Source organism: Gouania willdenowi, chromosome 19 (assembly GCF_900634775.1).
Source record: "Gouania willdenowi chromosome 19, fGouWil2.1, whole genome shotgun sequence".
Taxonomy (NCBI): Eukaryota; Metazoa; Chordata; class Actinopteri; order Blenniiformes; family Gobiesocidae; genus Gouania; species Gouania willdenowi.
In genome coordinates, this window is record NC_041062.1 from 9,496,296 (window position 1) to 9,513,103 (window position 16,808).

Consider the following 16,808-nt stretch of genomic DNA (forward strand, 5'->3'; position numbering starts at 1 on the left):
TAATTTAACCAATTAAAGAAAAAATATATAAAAGTTTGATTATTTATGTTTTTAATTTCTTAACAGTTGTCGTATTATATATTTATTGATCCATATATAACAAATAAGCATTTATTTAAATTATAATTGTAATATAAAAGTACAGGCTCTGAAGTAGTTAAAAAAAAAAGAGCGACCGTGAAAAAGAGCACACAGATCAGAAAACTGGATTTATTTTCCTTTGTTTTATTTTTTTTATGCAATCAAACAGAATATGGATTTGTAATTTTTTAAACAGATTTCCAAAAACTATCATTACTATTTTTTATTTATTTTTTAATGCTGGTTCTCAAGCAACTATAAATTTTGTCGCCTTAAAAAAAAGCAACAAAAAACTGGATTTACGACCAGTCCTGCGCAGTGGCTGCACTTCCCTTCTCTACCTGCAGGGGGCGACACTCTGCCCCTCGAGTGACGTCACCGCGGACGCAGAGATGATTCAGTCAGATCTGCAGAGAAGAGGAGCACCTTCATCCTCCTCCTCCTCAGGGGTCACCATGCTGCGCTCCCATCATCACATCTGAGTCTCTGACAGGTAAAGCTCAACCTGTGTGTGGGACATTTGTCTGCGCACCGATTTCTGTAAAAAAAATAAAAATAAAAAAAAGGAAAAAAGGAGGATTTAATAAAGCTCAGGATGTGATTTTTTTTTTTTTTTTTTTTGCTGCTATTATTTTACTTAAAATGGGTTTTTGAAGCTAAAAATGACAACTTTTCCTGACGTGCACATTAAACGATGTCAACAACAGTGGGATTAGAATAGATCTATTCTGCAGACCTGAGATGTTGATCTGGGTCAGATTACAGAGGATTAACCCAGGAACCATTTCAGGGAAATCTGTGCTGTCGAGTTATTTTAGAAGTAAACACAAAAATGCACAACGCAATCAAAAAGTTACTCAAAATATCACCAAAAGGTCTCGTAACGAATATTGACACTGAAGACGTTTATTAAGTAGATTGGTCGTCATGTTTGTTTATATGTGTGTCTGTGTACACAAAAGTGTCCTCAATTTTTGATGAATCCACTTAAATTTTGTGTGTGTTTTTGTGTAGTTGCTAGTTTTGTAGTCATTTTTTGTATTTTTCTGTCATTTTTTGTCTTTTTGTTGGAGTTTTTTTGGGGGGATAAATTTGTTGTTTTTGTGTTTTTTAGAGTCATGTTGTGTATTGTGTATTTTGTCGTGTGTCGTGTTGTGTGTCATGGTGTGTGTTTTGTCATGTTGTGTATTTTGTTATGTTTTGTATTTTGTCATGTTGTGTGTTTTGTCATGTTGTGTATTCACGTGTTGCAGATGGCTCAATACGCTTGGTTCATCGTGAGGAGCTCAGAGTAGAGCTGTACTCCTCTACATTAAACTCCTCCTGTGTGTTTGCAAAGGTCTGAAGCTGCTCCTAGAGGTCAGAGGTCGTGTCGTCGCCATGGGCAACCATCTGAGCGACATGGCCCTGTGCTTTAGGCGTGTGCACGTGGTGCTGGTGGGTCTGGACTGCTCTGGTAAGACGTCTCTACTGTACCAGCTGAAGCTGAAGGAGTTCGTACAGACGGTTCAGACCAAAAGCTTTAACACGGAGAGGGTCCGATTGTCGGTGGGAGGAGCCTCGTCGTCACGTAGGGTGGACTTCCAGTTGTGGGACGTGGGCGGGCGGGAGAAGCTCCGCCCCCTGTGGAGGTCGTACACGCGGCGCACGGACGGGCTCTTGTTCGTGGTGGACGCGTCGGAGCCGGAGAGGATGGACGAGGCCAGGGTGGAGCTGCGGCGCATCACAGGCTCCGCCCACAACCATGGTGTGCCCGTGCTGGTGCTCGCCAACAAGCAGGACGCCCCGGCCGCACTGGGCGTGGCCCAGGTGGAGAAGCTGCTGGGCGTGCACGAGCTGAGCGCGCACACGCCGCGGCACGTGCACGGCTGCAGCGCCGTGGACGGCCGAGGCCTCCAGACGGGCCTGGAGACGCTGCATCACATGATCCTGAAGAGGAGGAAGATGATGAAGACGAAGAGATGAAGGAGAATAGAGACTACCAGCCTTTTTTTTTAAAGGCGTTTATTAAGTCACATTTCTAACATTTGGCTCAACTTTTTAAAACCTCGGTAACTAGTGCTGTACGATATGGAGAAAATGTTACATCAACATAGATTTAAATCCTGATAACAATATCCAGATATAGCATGTCTTCCTTAAAATTACATAAAATGAATGGAAAATTGCTATTCCATATATATTTTATTATATAAAAATAAACTAAAAAAAAACAAAAATCCCAAAATTAATGGTACTTCTCCTTTAAGAATCTTCTCAATAAAGGAATATTCATGACTTTTGCTATATATACTGTTATCACATGTTCTGATTTATACATTTGTCTGTGGAATTTACAGATGTAAAAAGAATAGATCTGTTCCTTTCCTTTGAATCAGAGAATATACAGTATACGATACGTCTGTAACAGTCATGCATCAGCTCCACAATAACTGGGAACAATGGGAGCTGTTGTTTTAGCTGTGTGTGGTTGGAGGCCCCCTCAGAGGACGCTGGAAGTGGGAGTGGGATTAGTTTGATCTGAGGTCGTTAACCTGTCGCTCAGAATTATTTGCACCCACAAATGTTACAGGACACAAAACGAGCAGGAAATATGGACCAAAAAAGCACACAAAAAAATCATGGAACAATAGAAAACCACACAAAAAACACAAGACAAGGTACACAACATGACTCCAAAAATGGCAAAAAAATACAACCTCACACACATATACACACACAAACACACAAAACATCAAACAAACAAAAATACTCAAAACTAAAAAAAACAAACTAAATATACAGAAGTTGCACGAAGGGATAACAAAAATACACAATTTTTCTCCAAAAACACGCAATATGACTAGAACACAAACATAAGAGAGAGAAAAAAAAAACAATAAAAATACACAAAATGACTCTGCAAGCACACAAAATGCAAAATGAGCAAATATATACAAAATGACTCACAAACCAAACAAAAATAAGCAAAAAACGACAACAAAAATACCCAATATGAATTTAAAGACAAAAAAAATACAGAAAACAAAAAAAAAAACAGAAATTGCACAAAGGGACAACAAAAACACACAAGACGACTCCAAGTGTAGAAAAAAATGACAGAAAAAAACATCAAAAATACACAAAACAACCCTCAAAGCACACAAAATGAGCAAAAATGTACAATATGACAACACAAATAGACTCACAAAAAACTAAAATTATACAAAATAAGCATCCGGGACGTCCATAGATAGATAATTAAATAATCTGAGGTCACACAATGTTAAATCTTTACTTTGTTGTTTTTTTACTCTTTTATTTGTTCTTCAATCATTTGTTAAAGTTAAATAAATGAGTGAAACAGTTTGTGTAGAGTTTGGTTGTTACACTGTGGGTGTAAATGTGTAATAATCCCTCAGTCGCTCACATGTTGGTTCTCTGTGTTTAACAGACTGTAACCATGGTGGGACATGGATTCTGGAGCCTAGTGAATCCATGTGGATCAGATCTGGTATTTAGGACTCCGTGAGGCACTGGTACTGGTCTTATTGTTCCAGCTCTGAATGCAGCTGAACATTCCACAGCTTTTCCTTTCAGCTCAAAGGTGTTTCTGTTGTAAACTAAATATCATCTTTAATCACTCATTAAACTAAGAAACTATGAATTATGTCCTATTCACACATTATGTCACTATTATATTCTCTGTAATATTCAAACGATCGTCACAGGAAACACAATGGGGGTTATTATACTAAAGCTTTGACCTTCTGAAATACATCCCACAGTCACAAAAACCACTGATCCTAAAGCAGAAGAACTATTATTGGACCAACGGGTGCATTAATAATGCAAGAGTTCAGGTTTATACAGCAGGAGGAGAAATAATGGTGCAAGAAAATAGCAAGAACACTGGTAGAAAAACAACAACCTTACAAAATAAAAGCACGTGAACGGGATTATGATCAGATTAAAATGGTGTGTGTGCGTGTGTGTGTCACACTCCTGAGGAAGCTTCTCTGCACAAAAACTAACATCAGCTTCATCTTTTCGTCCCAGAAGTAGGTTAACTCCTAATCTGCCCGGTAACAGTATGCGTGTGTAGTTGTGTGTGTGTGTGTGTGGCACACAGTGAGTGAGCAGAGGAGAATAAGGCCCTGAGGTAAAAGCTTCAACAAATGTTAAAGATAGCAGGCACACACACACACACACACACACACGCAGTATTTATTAGTGAACTAATGCCAAATGAGAAAATGAGAAAGTCCATCCACAACATGTGACTATTTTAAACACCCTCTCATACTTTACCTATAAATACTTTTCTTTACTTAGTTATTAACTTCCTTATTTAATCACTTCATCAGTTCTGCCTGAACCTTGATGTTCTATGATTCTATGATCTGGTCCCCCAAACGTATGTAGGCATGTGTTTTTCTTGTTTTGTGTTTTTATGTCACTTTTATGTCATTTTTTTGTTGTTGTCATTTTTAGTGTTTTGGAGTCATTTTTGTGTATTTCTGTTAGATGGGATACTGACATGACATGATTCATTCATTCATTCGTCTTTTACTTCCTTTATATTTATATCAACAATAAGAAACATCATTAAATAAATATTCACCATAAGACCTTTGTCATCAGATACATGACGAGTTCATTCCACAGTTTGCACAACTTGATTTACTTTGTATCGAATCAATACCAAATCTTGCAGTATCGCCCACCGCTAGTTTTTGTTGTTTTATTGACAGGATGTGATGAGACAACATGAGGTGAAGAATGGCGCCATCTAGAGCTTAAATATAGAAACGTCACCTCAGTGAAACATTAGTGTTTATACTGCTGATGGTTTTATATATATATAATTTTTTGTGTCTTTTAGACTTAGTGATGTTTATTATTATTGTCACACATGTACATCATGTATATTATTGTATTTTAATATTAATCATAAAACGTGTTCGAGGTAAAAAAAAAAAAGAAAGAAAGAAAAAAACACGTCCGATTATGATTCATTTTATGGTATATATTATTTTATTTATTAAAGGCTTAGGGATAATCTGTCAGTTATCTATTCAAACCAAGCCAAACAACAATAGGTAGGTAATGTATACATGTCTGACCACGATGGGGTGTGTCTGCTGGAGACACGATGGAGACAGGAAGCAGCACACACACATGCGCCTATCAAAACAAAAGCTTAGCACAACTTCATAAGGTAGTATTTGTTCTTTCAAAGTATTTCTGCACCGTGTTGAATACGGTGCAGAAATACTTTGAAAGAACAAGCGGATGTGATGTTAAGCACTCCCCGTTTGTTTGACGGTGTCGGGGACACCGGAGCGCCTCGCGCCCCCTTCTTCACAGACACCTTTGTGGGCGTCGCACGCGCCTCTCATGAGGAGATGAGGAGGCTCGCGGGCCTGAGGCGGCCTCTGACGTGGCGTCGGCGCGTTTGATCTTTGACGTGAAGAAGAAAAAGAAAAAGAAGAAGAAGAAGAACAGGAAGAAACGAGAGGAATAATGAAGAAACACCGGAGTCCCACCAAACAGCAGCAGCAGCATCCGGTACCGGTACCGGCGGAGCTCGCGGTCACCGGAGGAGAGGGAGAGGTAGGGGGGGAGGTGATGGTGACGGTTTCTAAACTCAACGAGCTTCTGTCGGACGGTAGTGGGTTCTACTGTCTGCCCACTCAGCACTTCAACGAGGTGTTCCCCCGGATCTACGTGGGAAACGCGTGAGTCTCATTCATTCATTGGTTAATCTAATCATTTATTCATTCATTGGTTAATTTAATCATTTATTCATGTATCTATTCTAACACATAAACACTCGCCCACTTGTCGCCGACGATCGTGACGCACGTTTTACGCAGAGCCGGTTGGGTTGTTTTGTTTTGTCACGCCCGTGTGCGTGTGCGTGCGTGCACGTCATGCAGGTGGACATTGTGTAACTACACAATGGATACGCCCAACAACAACAACAACAACAACAACAACAGATATCTGATTAAACGGTGTGTCCGAGGCTCGTGAAGAACGAGCCCGAGGTAACGCGTGCACCGTTTAGTCACGTCTGCACGAGCACCGTCTGTCTGCACGTACACGTCACCCCCAAAACAACGGCGTTTCATTCATAAACCGCAGCAACAAGATGTGTGTGTGTGTGTGTGTGTGTGTGTGTGTGTGTGCGCGTGTGTGCGTGTGTGTGTGCGTGTGTGTGTGTGTAAACATGAACATAACTAAAAGGGAAATTGAAAAACAAATAATTGAATGTAAGTGGGAAAAAAATACAAAAAAAAAGAAAATACCAATATGATTTTTTTATTCATTTATTTTATACATATAAAACGTATTTTTATTTTTACTATTTCATTTTATTCATTTATTTTTATGCATGTGTGTGTGTTTGTCAGATCTTATTTTACAATATAAAAAAGTAATAAATACAGTAAAATGTATAAAATTGGGTACATTTTAGCTTCCTTTTTTTCACAAAAAAGTTGAAATACTAAGCCCCAAACATTTGGTAAAATATTCCCACAGGATGTGAATACTTTGTTAATATAACTGAGTTGTTTTTTTTTAACCGTATTTGTATTGTTTTCTAATCAAATGGAAAAACATTTGTCCCAAAAAAATTTAATAATAAAGCTCTTTATGTAGTCAAACATTTGGATTTGATCAGGAAGGTTAGAGCAACACACGATGACGGTGCAGCCATCTGTTTCCATGACAACGCCACCATCGAGATTTCATATCCATATAAAATGCAGGATTCCCAGCAGATTCTGTCAATCATTACAACTTTACTGCTTCCTATACGTACGTACATGTGCATGTTTGATGTTATAAGAATGAGTAACCATGACAGCAGGAGGACACATTACGTTAACAATGTCCATTGATCTGATCTGTTATTAGTCCACGTCTCCTCATCATCCTGCATGTCCCACTCAGGCAGATATTTTAAGTTCAATTCAACCTCAATTTATGCACCTTTTTGTTGGAAAAAAAGGAAATCGAAATGATACATTAGACAAGCTAATTACTGACTGCTGTAAAGCAAAACAACTAAGGCTTTATTCTTAATTATACATCTACAACAATAACAATGCATTGACTTATTACAAACAACATGACAAACCATTATTTTAAAACTCCGGAGTAGATATCTGATCATAATTTTTTTTAACTAAAAATAATGACTTTCACAGATTTTTTAAAGAATATACTTGTTCCAAAATGTACAAACAATAAAAGCATAAGGTTAGCTTAGCACGTAGCCACCAGTTCCACATGTTTGGGTTAGCTTAGCACATAGCCACCATACCCACATGTGTTTGGGTTAGCTTAGCACATAGCCTCCAGTCCCACATTTTTCAGTTAGCTTTGCATGTAGCCCCCATTCCCACATGTTTGGGTTAGCTTTGCACGTCGCCCTTAGTCCCACATGTTTCAGTTAGCTTAGCATGTAGCCATCAGTTCCACATGTTTGGGTTAGCTTAGCACGTAGCGCCCAGTCCCACATGTTTGGGTTACCTTAGCACATAGCCACCAGTTCTACACATTTAGGTTAACTTAGCATGTAGTCTCCAGTCCCACATTTTTTGGTTAGCTTAGCAAGTAGTGACGAGTCCCATATGTTTGGTTTAGCTTAGCATGTAGCGGCCAGTCCCACATGTTTGGGTTAGCTTAGCATGTAGCGCCCAGTCCCATATGTTTGGGTTAGCTTAGGATGTAGCCACCAGTCCCACATGTTTGGTTAGCTTAGCACATAGCCACCAGTTCTACACATTTAGGTTAGCTTAGCACGTAGCCTCCAGTCCCACATTTTTCTGTTAGCTTAGCACGTAGCCCTTAGTCCCACATGTTTCAGTTAGCTTAGCATGTAGCCACAGTTCCACATGTTTGGGTTAGTTTAGCTGGTTATTTATTGGGCTGATGCTTTCACTGGTTTTAGTAAATCTTAAATTCTGAGATGCAGAGATGTTAAATGGGCCAATCAGATTTCATCATATCCCGCCTCTACCTTAAAATTAGCTACTGATTAGATGAAATTAGTCCTGATTATTTAGTGTTTTTTGTTAGTTTTGTTGTTGTTTTGGTGAAAAGTGAGCGTTTCAGGGGGAAACCGCACCTTTGTGTGACCTCGTCTCTGTGTGTGTAGCTGTTGTGTAGTAGTCAGCACTGTGTGCATTGTTAGCTTTGTGAAAACACTCGTTAATAATGGATGTGTTGGGACTGCAGAGGAAGGAGCTGCTGTGCTGCATGCAGGTGCTCACACTCTGTCAAACTGTCCTGGCCATTATCCGCCCCCTGGGGCTCTGAGGAGCGCTAGTTATTTACTGCAGAGGAGGCCTTTGGAGACACCGCCTCCTCCTTGTGGCGTTCAGGGTCACCTACTCACGTTGACACGGACAGCAGACGGAGCTGTCAGACCGGGCGGAGGTCACCGTGTCCTAAAAATTCATGAGCTTACGGTGAAATTAAAGAGAAAAACAACTCACAACTCATTGAAACTCAACTCATTTGACACAAAGCAGAGATTCTGACTGACTTGTCTTTTGAAATTCAACTTTGGTGTTTTGGAAAACAACAAATAAAAATCACAGTAAATCACAATTTAAATATTTATTGAATATCTTGATAAAATCGAATCAGGACGAAAGCACATTTTAAAGTTCAGTGTATTTCTATTTAATTATTTTGATTATAAATAAATATTTAAATCACACAAAAAAAAAAAAAAATCACTCTGTCACAAGGTTTGATTTAAGTCAAAAACAAAGAAAAGTAAAGAAAGGAAGTGAAGAAGGAAAAAGGATGTGATTAAGTGCAACTCTGTCCACCCAAGCACATCTACATCATTAATAGTAATTCACAAACAGGCATAAATTCACACGTCGTTAAAAGCTAAATACACTCTGTGTGTGTGTGTGTGTGTTGTTGTGTGTTTTCCTGTGCTTTTATTTTGAAGGTGATTAATTATACACTAAGTATACAGATTTTGGCACATTTATCTTGTCAGTAATTAAATTTTTTTTGTGATAAAAAGTTTGTGTATTTATCTCTTTCTTTCTTTTTTAAAAAAATTAATTTTTCATTTTTTATTTATTTATTTATTTTTAACTATTTTTTTGTTTATTTCTTCCAAACACTTTCTATGCATTTAACCACTTGTTTAACTAGATTTCTTGTTGAAAATGCATAGATTCTAGGTGAGGGTCTATTCCGTGTCACATTAGCATCATATATGGGTTTCAGGAAGTTAATTCTTTGATTTCCCTCAGGATATGAGATGCCCTCGTTGGGTATTTTCAAACGACCTTCCTTGAAAAAGGATACAGTAACATTGTGAAGAAATAGGTGTTATAGATCAGTGTTTGTTTGTTGTGTTTCAAACTGTCTCTGCTCTGGTTGGAGCATAAATTATGTATAATCAGTGTCACTAAACGCCCCATAAAGCATCGATACACATCCCCATCTTATTAGACCAAAAGGCCTTTTATCCACGATCGATGGGACGACTGAGGGCAGGGAGCCAGGACGGCTGTGTGCACATGAGGGCGAGGAGGAGGGAGAGGAGAAAGAGCATAGAGGCTCAAACTGATGAATAAAATTGAACGTGTCCAAACGGTGTATGACGGTCTTGAAAATACAAGACAGAATAAATAAAATAAAGTGACTAAACAACTAAAATAAAAACAGCCTTAATGATGAACACAATCAAACAATATATGTAGTGAGGCTGGTGCAGGTTGTGAAATTAGGAAAATAGTATGGGGGCAATTTTGGCCCCCGTAGACTAAAAATGGGGACAATTAAAAATGTTTGGAGGCTGTGGTTTAGGTTTGCTAAGCATGAACAACAGTTCCACATATTTGGGTTAGCTTAGCACGTAGCCACCATAACCACATGTTTACAGTAGGTTAGCTTAACACATAGTCAGTAGTTCCACATTTTTGGGTTAGCTTAGCACGTAGCCACCAGTTCCATGTGTTTGGTTAGCTTAGCACGTAGCCACCAGTTCCACATGTTTGGGTTAGCTTAGCACGTAACCACTAGTTCCACATGTTTGGGTATGCTTAGCACCTAGCCACTAGTTTCACATGTTTGGGTTAGCTTAGCATGTAGGTACCAGTTCCACATGTTTGGGTTAGCTTAGTACTTAACCACCACCAGTTCTACATGTTTGGATTAGCTTAACATTTGGCCCCCAGTTCCAGATGTTTGGTTAGCTTAGCTGATGATTTATTCGACCGATGCCTTCACTGAGCTAATGCTAACGAGTTAACGCTAAGGAGTCAACGCTATATGTGCTACTGTGACCGATGTAGTTGGATCGTAGGAATATAAATAGATTCATTGATCTAACGGATTAATCGTTACATTGTTACTTTGTTATTCCGTAATCGCTCCGTTATTGCATTTGTCGTAGCAAAAGTTTTGCGTCCCGCTACACTGACGTATCATCCCTTCCAACAGATTTGTGGCCCAGAATGCAATGCGTCTGCAGAAACTCGGGGTGACGCACGTCCTGAACGTGGCCGAGGGAACCTCCTTTATGCACGTCAACACCAGCGCGGATTTCTACGCCGGGACGGGCATCACGTACCACGGCATCAGGGCCAACGACACCGAGCAGTTCAACCTCAGTGCCTTCTTTGAGGAAGGGGCGGAGTTTATCGACAGAGCGCTCGCACACCACAATGGCAAAGGTAAGGATTTCATTCACTCATTCATATACTAATAATTACATATATTATTACATCATTTTAAATACAAAAATATTTATATTTTGACTGTTCTTTGATTAACTCATGATTATTTCCCATGATGTTTGCAAATTAAGTTAATTAAAGAAAGGAAATAACTTAAATTAATACATTAATTGAAAAATGAAATACATTTCAACATAAAAACAAGTTTGTTTCAATATTTGAATTAAATCCACTAGAATACTTGCATTTCCTGAAGAAAATGCTAGTGAGGTTGAAGGTGCTGGCCCACGTCGCGCTATATTAGCTTAGCTTAGCATTAGCATGAGTATTAAGTCATTGGCTGCCAGCCATTTTCAGAACGGCTACCCCCTCACTGCCAGACATTTTAGAGCAGTTTGACTGATCTTTGAAGACCCACAGATTATTTTGTACTATGACTATGTAAAATCTGAAACCAGATTCTGAAAGAATAGACTCTCCACTTTCATTAGCTTGTTTCTAGCTTGTTTCGTTCTTCCATAATCAGCAGTTTAATATAGGTAAGTTTCACACAAAAGGCAGGTTTCAGAGCAAAAAGCTGAGAAAACAGCCTTTTTCTGAAAAAACCTGTCAGCGACTTTGAAACTAATTTTTTGTTGCTTTAGTGACATTTTAAACATCTGAAAATTGGTTTCCTTCTATAAAACAACGAAAACAACACTGAGACCTGGCTTTTGATGGCAAAATTATCATTATTTTATTATTTGGGTCAGAGTTGTATGATTCCCTTACCGTATTATGTATTATATAGTCGACTTAGGTCCACACGTGCTCTGCCTGAGTGTGCGCTGCTATGAGCTGCTGGGAACTTCACAGCCTTCTCTCGTAGCGCCATTTTATGCCTCGTAAACTTCTTTCCTCTCCCCCTAACCTTTGCCGATCACAGGTGATCCAAAGGTGCACTGCTGCCACCTACATGGCACCAGGTGGTCACTACATCATAGTACAGGGCTGATATTCATGGAAGACCTCCGCCAGAGTATCTCCTAGCAACCTCCGTTAATAAACACAACTGGCAGTGAGCGGTTGGATTTTAAATGATGTATTTGTATGTCAATGACAGTGAGTGAGTTAACTAGAATTAGCATAACATTATCACTAACCTACTATTAGCATTAGCGTCGCAATAGCATTAACCTAACATTAGTACTAATCTAGCATTACCATTATCTTAGCAAAAGGATTAGCCTAGCATTGGCATTAAACTATCATCATTATCCTTAGCCTAGCAATAGCATTATTCTAGCATTAACACTAACCTAGCATTAGCAATAACCTAGCATTAACATTTACCTAACAATAGTATTAGCCTAGCATTAGCACTAACCTAACTTTCGCTTCAAAAATGTAGCCACTCTGCTTTTGTTTCAGTATTAGCCGCGAATGCTAATGCTCAGTTAGAAGTGATGCTGGTTGATTGGCGTCTGAAGTGTTAAGTGTGAGCATTCCCATCGATCTATAGCTGATGGGAAATTAAGAGGTTGTGTTGTTGGCAGAGGAAAGAGGAGCTGGGAGAGTAACAGGAAACCAGATGGGCCGAGGTGTCAGGTTTCACACAAACAGCAAAGTGTGCAGATCTGAGTTGAGCCCAGAGGACCAACAGAGAACTGAGCAAAGGCCGGGACTCATCAACGCTCCCACACTGCTGCTGCTGCTGCTTTGTCTTCTGCTGTCGCAGAAAAAAAGTTTCTCTTCCCTTTGATGACATTTTAAACAAAGGAAACCACAGAGTTGTTGGTGTGAGATATGAGGCTGTTTGGTTCTACGATGAACGAATAGAGAAATCTGAGCTGATTATCTAACATTCCCGTCCCACAGGGAAGGTGTACGTCCACTGCAGAGAAGGCTACAGCCGCTCTCCCACTATGGTGGTGGCGTACCTCATGTTGCGCCACAGGATGGACGTCCGACTCGCCGTCGCCACCGTGAGGCACAAGAGGGAGATCGGCCCCAACGACGGATTCCTGCGCCAACTGTGCCAACTCAACGAGAAACTGGCCAAGGAGGGCAAGCTAAACGGGGACGTGGGAAAGATCAAGACTAAGTGAATGTCACAGTACACACTTCTCCCATCATGCCTCACTGCTTTCTGACCAAACCACACACCCGCGCGCTTTACGTGTCGATAATCATTCCTTCTGCACACACACACGTTCACACGCTGTTTTCCTTTCCCTCAAAGCATTCCTTCACTTTCCACAAGTTTCCCAAATGAAACCTTTGCCCTTGTCGGTGATTATAGCACACAATCATTCCACAGTTTTTCACTGCCAGGACTGTCAGTGATGATTTGGTGGCGAGTGCTCTATCTACAGTAGATATATAGATAGTGCTTTATCTAGATAGATAGATGCTAGGTGCTCTATCGAGCCCCCTGGAAACACTCCTGAGTCGGTGGGTTTAACGTGAGAAGACGGAGAAAAGGACGCAGGAGACAAATCCCAAACATTCCATCAAAACTGGGAAATGGCTTCAGATTGGATCCGTAAATTTAACCTGGGCACAAATTTCTCGCTGTAGCTGCAGTCTGTTGGTTTCCTTTGGTCTGAGCGGACTGTGAGTCACACCCCGAGTTTCAAACGCAGAAATCATACGATTATGTGTCAAGTTCAATAGATAATGATTTATACTGTACGTGGAGATTTTCTTTTGTTTGGATCTTCAGGAGATTGAAGAACATAAATAGTTTACAAACATTTATTAAAACCAGTATTTATCGTTTTTTAAGGTCATCGAATTGAGAAGTACAATCAACGCAAAAAAACAACACAAAAAGAAGTCGTAACATGGAGAAGAAATCACGATCAACTTCCAAATGAGCATAATCATCTGCACGTAACACTGCCCCCTGTAGGGAGACACAGGTACTGCCAACCTCGTTTTTGCTAAATTTTTCATGTCAAATCAGCACAAATAACACAAATATTTACTCCGTGAACAGTAAAGAATCAAACCCAGGATTAGAGCTAACGTTTTTGTGGGTTGCACCACAAATTTTTTTATTTTTAAACTTAATTTTTTTAAATTGTAATCAACAGTTTTTTGGGGAATCCTTACGAATTTTTTTATAACTAAATGTTTTTTGGGGGATTGTAAACAACAGTTTTTGAACTGTAACCATTTTTTGTCTAATCTTTAGGGGGGGGGGCACGACAACACTTTTTGAGGGTTGTAGTTGACCTTTTTTGTACGTAACCAACAGTTTTTGGGAATCGTGTTGCCTTTTTTTGGTTGTTATCCCAACCGACTCCAATATGTAAACATGTTGCTATGCTTTAATCGGATCTTTAACGTTAACATTTTCCTCAGCTCTTTGAAACTCGGGGTCTGTGAGTAGTTTTTCTCGCTCCTTCCTCGGACGTAACAAAGTGGACAAAGTTTGGATGTAATCAGTGAAACTGCCAGAGCGTCTGTAACACGTCCTGCTCCATCAACGCCACATGCTTATTTTAGCCTGAAACGTGTGTGTCATACGCTAACCTATACACACACACAGGCCGCACACTTTCTTCCTTTGGCTTGTACGTAGCGAAGCATTGCGATATATGTCAATACCCGACGGAAATACAGAATGTAACCACGTATAAACGCTGTGTTCAAAGGCCGTCCCACCTCATGACGCAAATATATACTCCTCTGATATACACGTGTATACTGTACATACATATGTAAGTGTTGACATATATGAATGTAAGAGCAATGTGTCTATAACCGTAGCTGTCGTCAGTGATTATGTAACGCGTCACGTTCGTGTTTGACATCACAGAGTAGATTCAATCTTGCTTTACGTTTATCACATACAACGTGCATCACATTTTCAATCGGGGCTTCTCAACTTGTGGGTTGGGACCCAGATTTTGTGGATTGCCAGCAGAAATCTACAAACTTGTGCTATTATTTTGAAAGGCTTACTGTCAATTCACACTTTGTTTATACTTTTTATTGAATCTACTTTGGGTTTCTGGTTAAAAACCGTGTTTTTCTTTTTTTATTGCACCTTTTCAGTGGGTAATGGTTGCTTTTATTGTGAAGGAGGGTGGATTTCTGCTCAGATATAATCTTCTCACACTTTTGACAGCAGAAGTTGAGTCAAAACCACAGTTTTTCTGGAGATTGTCTTTGTACATTTCCCTTAAGTTGTTGACATTTGCTCCCTGCGCTTTTATTTTGAAGGGAGTGCATTTATGATGCGGGGCACCTTATCTTCTTCTCTTGACAGTCAAAGTTCAGTCTTTACTCACTAATAGGAAGAACTGGTTGATTATTTATGGTTCTTTTATTTTTAAATTGCACTTGTTTGTTTTCTTTGAAGTTTGCAAATAAAATTTTGAGTTTTACCTAATTTAATGTATTCACTTTATTATTGTTTTGCATGTATTCAGTGGGTGTGGCCTCTTTTTAAGGGGCATGTGTTTTTGCAGCAGAGGTTTGTCACAAAGCAGTTGCTTTTAAATTTGCACTTTTTCTTTAATTTACTTTTAAGTTTGCTGATAAAAACTGCACATTTTTATTGAGCTTTTTTGTTTTGTGTGTTTTTAAATTGTGGTTTGGGACCCAAAGTTAGGTTGCTGACCCCATTTTCATGGGCCTAGAGCATTTTACCCTATCAGAATGTATAAAAACAAAGCCTTTTCTGCTTTTATTTTGAAGGGATGGACTTAGTCTTCACACACTAACAGCAAAAGTTCAGTATTTATTCACTAATAAGAAGAATAGGTTGATTTTATATACGTGTTCCTGTTTTTGTTTCATATAGTTTGAGTTCATGGTTCTTTATTTGTCGTTGTTGTTGTTTTGTTGATAAATGACTTGGTGTGATGTTCATTGTTATCTCAGGTATAAACAGCTTTTATTTATTTACTGACGCCGGGTCCTGAATCCGCTAGAGTTGAGAATACCGATCTGAAACATCTGCGATGTCACGATGCCAAACATGCGACAATGTCATGTTTCCACAGCAACGCTTCATCAGTAGTAAGTCCAGCAGGTGGCAGTGTCTCTCTGATATGTGATAACCATAGTTATTTATTTATTCATCTGAATAATATCCACTGTTATCTGTTCTTATTTGGGCTATAGTATATAGTCATCTTAAAGATGTAAATATTTGTTTTAATCAGAAATAAAATGGGCTAAAAGTGACTAAAAATGGTGGAATAGGTGGTGAAATTGGATTTTAAAAACCTCAGAAATTGGTTAAAATGTACAAATTACAGTGGGCAAAAATGGTTCAAAGCATCAATATTGGAACAATTAGTTTAAACGGGTTAATAATGGGTATGACAAATGGTGAATGTGGTTAAACTAGCAAAAAAAAAAAGAAGAGAAGGTGAAAAGGGGTTAAAAGTGACAATAATGGGTCAACATATGTGACATTAGGTGGAATAATGATGGAAATTGTTTTTGTGCTGAAAATGTCTTGAAAGTGGAAAAAGAGGGAAGAAAAGTCATTCAAATGTGATGGAGAAGTGTCAGAAATGGGAAAAATGCATTAAAGGGAGCAAAAATATGGCAAGAAAAAGTAAAGAAAACAGGTTAAAATATGGCAAGTTTGGTATAGTTGCATAAAAAGTTGTAAAAAAAATTCTTAGTTTCTTAAAGGAATCACACGGCCCCCTCCCAGTGTCTCAGGACCCCAAGGTTGAGAACCACTGCTCTAATAAAATCAATATTTCGGTAAGTGAATGTTTCATACGTGAAGGCAGTAAAACGACTTAAAACGCTCTTTACGCTTTTTTCAGGCTGATAGTCTTTATTGATGCATGTGCGGTTTGTGAAATGCATTGATTCATCATTTCCCATTCTACATCTAAACGCTCTCGCCTAATGTTCATGTGTTCGTCTCAAAAACATCAGCGATGAAGAGGAAAGTTTCATTCTCCTCAGCTTTGGTGCCCCCTAGTGGCTTTACTGGCAAACTAGTAAAAAAGATAAAATCATCCCACACTAAATCAATTCAAAGAGCAGAAAGGAGAGCCCCGC

General features: G+C 39.1%; 2 protein-coding genes across 2 annotated transcripts; both read left to right on the forward strand.

The window, feature by feature from the left end:
- Positions 1-256: 256 nt before the first annotated feature.
- Positions 257-3,013, forward strand: arl4d (ADP-ribosylation factor-like 4D). Its single transcript, XM_028476264.1, has 2 exons — positions 257-574; positions 1,421-3,013. Exon 2 carries the CDS (start codon positions 1,462-1,464, stop codon positions 2,044-2,046), a length of 585 nt encoding a protein of 194 aa, XP_028332065.1. The 5' UTR covers positions 257-574; positions 1,421-1,461; the 3' UTR covers positions 2,047-3,013.
- Positions 3,014-5,361: 2,348 nt separating this feature from the next.
- Positions 5,362-15,168, forward strand: dusp3a (dual specificity phosphatase 3a). The gene is made up of 3 exons (XM_028475939.1): positions 5,362-5,801; positions 10,552-10,784; positions 12,645-15,168. The coding sequence occupies exons 1-3, from the start codon at positions 5,587-5,589 to the stop codon at positions 12,872-12,874; spliced, it is 678 nt and encodes a 225-aa protein (XP_028331740.1). The 5' UTR covers positions 5,362-5,586; the 3' UTR covers positions 12,875-15,168.
- Positions 15,169-16,808: the final 1,640 nt, after the last annotated feature.

What these genes read in the sequence shown, in the direction of transcription:
- arl4d (XM_028476264.1), top strand. Translation starts at nt 1,462, where the DNA reads ATGGGCAACCATCTGAGCGACATGGCCCTGTGCTTTAGGCGTGTGCAC.
- dusp3a (XM_028475939.1), top strand. Translation starts at nt 5,587, where the DNA reads ATGAAGAAACACCGGAGTCCCACCAAACAGCAGCAGCAGCATCCGGTA. An exon ending in CGGATCTACGTGGGAAACGC is followed by an intron (nt 5,802 to 10,551) that starts GTGAGTCTCATT and finishes CCCTTCCAACAG; the next exon opens with ATTTGTGGCCCAGAATGCAA. An exon ending in CGCACACCACAATGGCAAAG is followed by an intron (nt 10,785 to 12,644) that starts GTAAGGATTTCA and finishes CCCGTCCCACAG; the next exon opens with GGAAGGTGTACGTCCACTGC.